We start from the raw sequence: 9,416 nt of genomic DNA on the forward strand, positions 1-9,416 counted from the left end.
TGCCACTACTGCCACTTTCCCCCCACCACACCTTCACCCCATGCCCTCCTTTTGGCCGCTGCTGCTCCTGCCGCTTCCTCCCCACCCATTGCCACCACCCACCATTTCCCTCCTTCTGCCCACTTGCTGCCACTTCCCCCTCACCTGCAGCTGCTGCCACCACTTCCCCCATGCCCGCTACCACCACTTCCTCCACCTCTGCTCTTCCCCTGCTCACCCCTGCTGTTTCCTCCTGCTGGCCTGCTTGCTGCCACTCCCCCCACAACTGTAACTGCCACTTCCTGGGCAGCCACCACCACTGCTGCCACTTCCCCACCACCCCTCCCACCCATCATCACCACCACTTCTCCTCTTCCCCTGACCCGCTGCTGCTTCCTTACCTGCAGGGCCAGTATCAGGGCTGTTCTGCTGGTGAGGGTGGGAGCATAGTGCATGCTGCCCCCACAGGAGTGAGCAAGGCTTGACCCTGCACGAGCACAGCAGAGGCAGCCTGGGGCCAGGCAGATACAATGAATTGATAGGCACCCACCTGTGGGCCAGATGAAATCAGCTGGTAGGCTGTATTTTGGGCCCCTGGACTAGCCATGGGCTGTATTTTGTCTGCCCCTGGGCTAGCCCCAGGGTGGCCCCCAGGTGGTGGGGCTGACTGAGAACAAATTTGCTCCCAGTAGGTGTCTACATGTGCACTACTCCACAGTAACTATAGTGTGGTTAATTTGCTACCTGCATTTTCAGGTAGCAAATTAACCATGCAGTAGGCTAATTGACTGCGCAGTAAGAGTCTGCACATGTAAAGAGTGACCCTTTACCATGCGGTCAATTAGTCTGCTGTGTGGTAAAATGTCTTGTGTAGACACACCCAGTGTGCCCTTGTTGCAAAGAAGGCTAACAGAATATTGGGCTGCATTAGTAGGGGTGTTACCAGTAAATTAAAGAAAGTGATTCTTCCCCTCTATTCACCATTGGCAAGGCCACATCTGGAGTTCTGTGTCTCCCCCCACTGCAGAAAAGATGTGGACAAATTGGAAAGAGTTCAGCAGATGTCAATAAAAATGGTTAGGGGACTGGGACACATGACTTCTGAGGAGAGGCTGAGGGAACTGGGCTTATTCAGTCTGGAGAAGAGAAGACTGATAGGGGATTTAATAGCAACCTTCAACTACCTGAAGGGCAGTTCCAAAAAGGATGGAGCTGGACTGTTCTCAGTGGTAGCAGATGACAGAACAAGGAGCAATGGTTTCAAGTTGCAGCAAAGGACGTTGAGGTTAGATATTAGATACTGGAGAATTTCCCTCTCTTGTTCTCTTCCCACCACCCTTACATCTCCAGTGGCTTGTCCCCCTTATTTTAACTGGCACCAGTAAAGGAATCTGCTGTTTTCTGGAACATTGGACAATGAAGTGAAACTGCCTCTTCAGGCAGGAAAGAGCAATGCTGTTTCTCGTTTTTTTTAATAGGATGTATCTGATTGGGGAACAGAAGTCCCTCTGCTTCTGGGTCAGATGGAAGGTCAGAAGAAAATGACCCTATCAGAGGTATAAGAGCCCAGGGCTGTGCCCTAGGTGGCAGTGGCAGCAGGTGTGGTGACAGTAGCTAGGCTGGCTGCAGTGGCTGCAGCAAATAGGCTAACAGTGATAGCATCTGTTGTTCCAGCACTCCCTCTGCTTGTTATACTGCTGAATCCTGTGTTGGGGGGTGGGGGGTAGAGGTGAGGTAACTGAACAGGTTTGAGATGGCTACTAGTTTTGGACCAAAGTTTGCTGAGATAGGCCAAAGCCTCAGGGTCCTATTAGATCCATCAAGTCAGATGTCTGCCTGAGCCAAACAGTCCATGAAGCTAATGTGGTTAAAGCTGGTCACTGGCTATAGCCCTGCCTATCATATCCTTCTTTGACTCCCCAGACTGAATGACTAGGTAGCCACTTACAGCTAGGTCAACCAGAAGAACTGAAGCAAGCCCCTGGCATTGTACTAAGACAATTTAGCTAATCTGCCATTATACCTTGGCATTTATGCCATCACCACTCATGAATTCCAAGGCAGTAGAGTTCTTGTAACATCATTTCCCACATATGGCTGGCTAAGAGAATACAACCTGCTCTCCTTAATGTGGACTTCACAGTTGTCATCCATCTCTCTTCCACTTCCTTCTGCATTACTGCATTTTGCTTTAGTTTTGACTTCTCTCAAGGACCACATGAGCGTTTTAAATACAGGTTTCCCTTGATTTATGCAGGTTCTTTATATGCAAATTTGCTCTTATGTGATGAGCATATTTATACTCACAATTTGTTATACGTGAGGTAAATTTGCTTTTATGCGATCGGCATGGACACCGCCCAAGCAGGTAAGTCTGTGGTGGGAGGGGAAAGGGCTGTGGCCCCACTCACCCCAGCCCCGGCTGCAGCGGCCCCGGGAGTGGCCAACACAAGCTGCCTGTAGCCACTGGGCTGCACCATGCCCTGAAGCCCCAGGGGCTCTGCCTGTCCCCACTCACCCCAGCTCCGGCTGCAGCAGCCCCTGGAGTGGCTGATGCCAGCTACCTATTAGGCCTGTGCGAGTCGGCAATGATCTGATCCAGCTTTGGATCTGGCCATGACCCAATCCGGTACTCCAGACTGGGTTTCTGCCTCGATCCGGATGAAGTGGCTCTGAAGCTCCAGAGCTGCCTCGGAGATCCAGCTATAGGGTATAATGGGGAATCAATGAAATATCTATAACCTTGTTGTTTTTTGTCCGATTTGGATGAAACGTCCAGGAATGGTAGTCTCTCCTGAGAGCATGAAATCTGCCAAATGTCAAGAAGGTTGGTGCAGGAGTTTGGGGGAAACTACCCCAAATTCTTGAAAGCCAAACTCATGTCACGGCTGTGTGTTACAACACAGGGGGGTCAAAACAGCAGGGCTGGTAGCTCTTACTGAGGCCGCAAAGCCTGACAAGTTTCAAGGAGATGGGTGCAGGGGTTTGGGGGGAACTGCCCCTCAAGCTGCTGACAAGCAAAACTCATGCCATGGGTGACACTGGTGTGTTCAGGTGCAGCGGTGTGACAGCTGCAGGGCTGGTGGCCCCTGCTGTGACACCTGCCAGCTGTTGAGGAGATCAGTGCAGGGGGAGTCTGGGGCCCTGCACCCCTAGCTGCTGACAGGCAAAACTGCCAAGACTGTGTCTGTCTTGGGGCAGCTGATTATCTGTATTGATTCTTTCCTCTCCTTAGCCTGGTTTTATAGGTGCCAATTAATGCTCCTTGAGTCGTTATGTAGTAGCTAGGCCCTGTGTATTGAGCTGGTCACTGAGTGCCTGGTCCCTGAGTGAATCATGGTTGATTGGTATCTGGTAACATGGCAGCTTAGCAGCCAGGCCTGCAGTAGTGTCTCCCCACCCCGCCCCATCGATCTTCTTGAAACTTGGCAGGCTTCACCCTCTCTGTAGAGCCTACCATCCCTGAAAATTTCATCCAAATTGGACAAAAACCAACAAAGTTATAGATATGTTATTGTTTCCCCACTATACCCTATGGCCAGGTCTCGGAGGTGGCTCCGAAGCGCGTGGGGAAGCCGAAGGAGGCGGCACGTCCACCCGGACTTGCCGCTTCCGCCCCGGAGCCCCCGGAGCTTCCCCGGATCCGAAGCTCTGTGCGAAGCCGGCACAGCCCTGCTGCCTATAGCTGCTGGGCTGCACTGTGCCCTGGCGCAGGCAGCTGGTGTTGTCTGCTCCCGCAGCCGCTCCAGTACAGTTTGGGGCGAGTGCCGTGCCCTGCATCACCCGCTTGTCTGCACTCACCCCAGCCCATGCTGGAGCAGCCGACACCAGCTGCCTGCACCAGGGCAGGCACAGGCCAGGAGCAGAGGCGAGTGTGGACAAGCAGAGCCCAGGCACTGGGGGACAGGTGGAACACCGCTGCAGCAGGGGCTGGGGTGAGTGGTGCTCTGTTCCCTCTGCTTTGCTGCCTTGTGTAGCCCCATGAGTGGCACTGCTCCCCCTTCCCTAGTCCCAGCCTTCCTCCCTCACTGCCATGGGAACCTATCCCTAGTTGTTACATTGTGAAGTGGGTTCACTCTATGCGCTGTTCTCCAGCAACACATGTACTGCATAAATTGAGGGAAACCTGTATGGTATAACCCCCACTTGGTTTTTACCATACTTAAAATGGTAAAATGGTGGATACTGTGGGCACATAGAACCCAATTCTGCAAGGTACCGAACAACTCTTGGAGATATATATGGATCTTAAGCACCCACAGCATGCATTTAGCACAGGGGTGGGTAATTATTTTGGGCAGAGGGCCGCTTACTGAGTTTTGTCAAGTGGCCTTCAATGGCTTGCCAGGCAGCCCAGGGCAGATAAATAGTATTTTTCTAAATTTATTAATATTAATTATTTAAAATTTTTAGGGGACCCATGGGCCGGGATAGAATGGCCTGGTAGGCCGCATCTGGACCCCAGACCACATTTTGCTCACCCCTGATTTAGCACCTTGCAGGCTGTAGTCGGTGTGAACAGATTTTCATGTGCTTAACACCCAAAGTCAAAGCCAGATTTTTAAGTGTTCAGCATCCAACATTCAGCCACCAGACCAAGAGCTCTTGAACATCCTCCAGATGCTGATCCTAAACAGAAGCTGAATTCTTTTGAAATATGGTCTTCTCAGCCCCACCTCAGGCTTCTACAGAGATTCCTTCCTTGCTTCTGAGTGTGTTTCCAGGTGTTAATAACAATCATCAGGGCTCCCTGAGCCATGCCTCTCAGCTTCTGCCCCATTGTGGCAGCTGAGATCAGCTGATTCTTTTGCTATTGGTAACTGGAAATGAGCTTTCCAAGAGGGGGCCTTCCTGTCTTTGAAACACATTCCCTTTGGCAGATTTGTCAGAGCTTGTGTTCGGGACCCTTCGGGTGCAGTAGAAGGCATATTTATTTGCTTTTTCACTTGATTGCATTTCATTTCTGCCTTTCATCCCTGACTAGAATAGGTTATTATAGACTGTGGCTCTTAGCACTAGTGCTGCTAGCATTGTCTGATGTGTGTGTGTTTAATATTTTGTATTGCACTGCATGGAGGCAAGCAGTCTGCCCTATGAAACTTAATAAATACAAATTCCTCATTGACACAGTCACCTCATCCCCCTAAAGGCACTTCTGTTTATCTTACCAATTTAATCCAGGGAGCCAAAGCTCCTCGAGGGCAGGCTGGATGATTAACTTACAAAGGCACCCAGTTCCTATAACATCTCCCTTAGCCAAGTCTCCCCTCACAGAGGGGGAAAGGCCTGCTTGCTGTTTGACTGTATAAATGCAACCTGCAAATGAGTCATCAAATTAATAGCAATGCTGTGGGTCTAACAAACATCCCATGCCCTTTCTCATCTTGATGTATGTGCCCCCCATGGCAGCATCTGCCTTCTGGATAAGGCTTAAGCTTTAAACTGCTGACATTTCTATGGAAAATAGAGTACAGACAATAAATTTTTTTGTGGGGAATTTTATACCCATTAGAGCAGCTGAGGAGGGCATTTCCCCTCTTTGTCATATGCACCATGTGCACATGTTTCTCTGTGAGGTACTTCCAGTGGCTTATTTAAAATTTTTTCTAAAAATGTGGTGTGCATGAAAGTGGAATAACAACATTGGCCAGGCAAGGCTTAGTGCCAGCAGGCAGCTGGAGAAACTTCCCCTATGTAGCTTTGCCAAGGCGTCTCAATCCTAACCTGCAGCACCCCCTGCTATTTCCAAGCCTGGTCTCACACACAATTCTGCCAATGCACATCATTGGTGACCTGCAACTCCCCTGCTAATCTGGCCCTGACCACCCACACAGCTTTGTCTGTGCACATCCATTCTGCCCTGTATTAACCCTGCCCTGCGTGGGACCACCACTGAGTTTTGTCAATGCCCGTCAGTCCTAAGCTGCAGCAACTCCCTGTTATCTAGCCCTGGGTCTCTTCCAAAAATAGACTCCAGTTGTGCAGTGTGGTTTTTTAGCACAGACAAGCCACAAAGGAATAGGATGAGGGAAAGGCTGCATAACTAGTTTGAACTTTAACTTGACAGGTTAGAGCATTATGCAGGCCCCACCCACAACTGTGCTACACCTGTGCCTCCCCATAGAATCCACTGTCCACCCTCCACTCCTCCTTTTGGGTTGGGATACTCCTGTACAGCTCTCTGCCCATATTTCCTCTTTGCTCACTGAATCTTGAAGCCTCCCATTCCTCACTGCCCATCCAGACCTCTGGTGCCCCCATTGTGCCTTGGAGCCTCCCTCCTCCACTGAATCAGTGCCCTTCTTACCCCCTGGTTTATGCTCTGGAGATCTGCACCCCCTGAGCCAATATCTCCACTATTCCTGCTACACCCCTGAACCTTCCACTGCCCCTAACCCCTGAGATCTCAAATGCCTTGGGGGAATGGAGATAAGGTGATGACAGGGCTCAGAGGCACGAAGGGGTAGAGCAGGGGTGGGCAAAATGCGGCCTGGGGGCTGGATGCGGCCCGCCAGGCCATTCTATCCAGCCTGCGGGGCCCCTAAAATTTTTAGAAAATGAATATGTTTATCTGACCCTGGCTGCCTATCAGATGGCCCTCGATGGCTTGCCAAAACTCAGTAAGCAGCCCTCTGCCCAAAATAATTGCCCAGCCCTGGGGTAGAGTCCGGAGGTAGGAATGAGGACCCAGCAAGCCAGAATGGAGGGAGTGGAAAGGCATCGAACAAAGAACAGAAGAGAGGAGGGTCTGGGAAGAGGGCGAGAACACCTTGGAATGGGGAAAGCAAACTACAGGGGCCAGATGTTGGGAGCCAGGGCGTGCCCTGGGGGAAGAAGGTCAAGTCACCAAGGCAATCAGAACAGCAATGACAGCCCTCGGCAGTGTGGGGAGGAGGGGCAGGCAGGATGGGAATGGGCAGGAGATTTAGCACGAGGGGTAGGCGGCTGGGGGAGCTGTCAGGGAACTGGAAGGCAGTTCCCAGGGAAACAGGGGGCGGACAGGCCCCGGAGCAGACGGATCGCTCCACGCCGGCCTGGGAAGCCTGAACGAACAGGGAGCGCAGAGCAAAAATTCTGTGACCGTGTCAGTGCAGAAAATACGGGAGAGGAACGGGGGGAGGGGAAGAGAGCGAGAGAAGAAAGGGCAGTGAGGACTGAGGGGGAGGCAGCGCAGCGCCGGGAAGGCAGGCAGGGAGATTGCTACTCAGCAGAGTGTGGCGAGGAGGTGCGTGGGGGAGGGGAGCCTCCTGCTCGCCCAGGCAGGCGGCGCAGGGAGCGGCCCCGGGCGCGGGGCCACACGTCTGAACGAGGGAGAGCTTGTTCCCGTGCTCTCCGCTTGCAGGCTCTCGCGTCGGGCGGTGCCCGCGTGAATGACGCCGGAGGCAGCGGGGAGCCGGGCAGTTACCCCCGGGCAGGCGAGGGCACGGGTGCGGCTCGGATTAGCCGTGCAGGTGCGGGGCCGGCGGGAGCCCCTGCTCCAGTCCGCCACTGCTCTCCGGCTGCCTCCGGGAGAAAGATGCGGCGGCGGAGAGTACGCGGGGGGGACCCGGGCTTCTGCATGTGTTGCGTGAGGGATGCTGGGTCCGGCCGATCAGCTGCTTAACTGATAAAAAGCTTTCCCGGCTTGACCTACTTGGGTCTCCAGTTGGCAAGGGGGGCAGCTGTTGCTTTGCCTTCCTGGGGCAGATGCGTGGCTTGGGCGGGGGGGGTCCTTCAGTTTGGGAGCTCGGGGCACTGCCGGGAGCTGTGCATCAGTTCTGGGAGGGCGTCGTTAAGTCGTAATTAATGAGGCGTGGGGGCCCACTGCGGGTCGTGAGTTAGAGGCCAATGTGGGGCAGGGAGCGTGAGAAGGACCTGGGGGGCGGGCTTTGTTCACTATCGAGCGGAGGAGCCGTCTGGATCTGTCGTGGTGGCCGCGGCATCGGGGCGTGCAGCCCCACCGAGCGCCGTGAGCACAGCCCCTTCCTCCACCGCGAGCCCCGGGCGACACTCACCCCACCGCGGCTCCACCACCCGCCCACAGCCTCCGCCCTCCCCACCGCAACGTGCCCGGAGTTCCGCGCCCCTGCTCCACCGCGGCCCCGGACCACCGACACCAAGCCCCTTCCCCGAGCCGCCTGGATAGCTGTGAGCTGGGAACTGGCCTGGTTTCACCAGAGCAGCCCCTCGACGCCCCGTTGCTCCGCCTCCAGCCCAAGTTTACGCCGCCCAAGCCTGATCTGAGATCCCGGCTTCTGCTCCTCCACGATCCCCTCCAACCCACCCCAGCTGTGGCACCTCGGATACCTTTTCTCCGCCTATGCCCAAGACCCGAGAACTTTCCAACCCTCTCCAAGAATCCCACTGTTTTCTGGATGTATTGTATTGCTGCTGCTTGGCGATAAATTAGGGGGAGGGTTATCAGGGGGTCGAGGCTGCGGCTGTGGCTCTGGTAATCTCCTGTCATCAGGCACTTCCAAGCGATTCAACACGCAGTCTGAACAGAAGACAAAGCTCCGGTGCCGAGCTGTATTTTTGAAAATACCCACAGCACAGATAAATCTCCTGTGAAATCTGCGCCTCCCCCAATCCCTTAAGTAGATTGTTAACAGATGATCCCCGTTTAATCGAGTCGTAGGGAAGGTCTGGCCACTAGGGGGCTTCTCTTGACTACACAATATCCCGTAATTAACGCCTGGAGAAGTCGCTGGCAGTTCGCATCCTTCTGAAGTATGCACAGGATAAGCGAGGAGTTTTCTGCCCAGTACAAGCCGGTATCATTTAGAAAGGTTTCTGTAGAAAATGTTTAAGCGAGAGCCAGCTAATTCAATAGCGAGATCTTAATTGGGTAGCTGGGGGCGGACAGAGAGCCTTTCCGATGAAATGAATCCCATTGGGAGCTGCCGTCTCCGAGGCTGGTGCTCGGGGCCGCGCAAGCCGGGCGCTGCCCCAGCCCTTCCAAATGCATTAGCACGCGTGGAAGTGACTAGCAGCTGCCAATTTCGCAGCTGCTGCTAGCACAGCTGTGTAACAAAGGGCCCGCCTGGGTCCCCCAAACGGCAAACCCTGCGCATGGCAGCCAGCCTTGCTGCTCCCACTTCAGAGCCATGGGGAAGCCGAGACAATCTGGGGAGAAATGATACAGCCCCCCAACTTCGCTCCCAGCCCCACAGCCGCGTCCCTGCCCCGCAGAACCCGGCCGGTATCGCTCGGGCGGCAGCGGTGAGGAAGCCTGCGCACAGGATGTCCAGGGAAGGGTTTCGAGGCAGAAAGTTTATCGGAGCTGGAGAGAACCCCTGTCTGTGCAGGAACGTGCGCCGGACAGGGGAAGGCAAAATCCACGGAAGAGCCACTCTCTTTCCTTCCTCCCCCTCCCCGCGGTCTGGTCGGGCAGTAGGGAGTTTGCTGGGTAGAGACACCTTGGGCATCGCGTGGGCTGGAAGTTGGGACGGGGTGTG

At 54.1% G+C, this 9,416-nt stretch overlaps 1 protein-coding gene across 1 annotated transcript in view; it reads left to right on the top strand.

Moving 5' to 3' along the window:
• The first annotated feature begins 7,349 nt into the window (after positions 1-7,349).
• LOC109289803 (protocadherin-10-like) overlaps positions 7,350-9,416 on the top strand; it is a 22,154-nt gene continuing 20,087 nt past the window's right edge. The window contains exon 1 of the mRNA XM_019506006.1: positions 7,350-7,430. Within this exon, the coding sequence (XP_019361551.1) occupies positions 7,350-7,430 (81 nt within the window). The remainder of the gene's footprint in view (positions 7,431-9,416) is intronic.

Source organism: Gavialis gangeticus, unplaced genomic scaffold (genome assembly GCF_001723915.1).
Source record: "Gavialis gangeticus isolate Ggan-Ray unplaced genomic scaffold, GavGan_comp1, whole genome shotgun sequence".
Lineage (NCBI taxonomy): Eukaryota > Metazoa > Chordata > Crocodylia > Gavialidae > Gavialis > Gavialis gangeticus.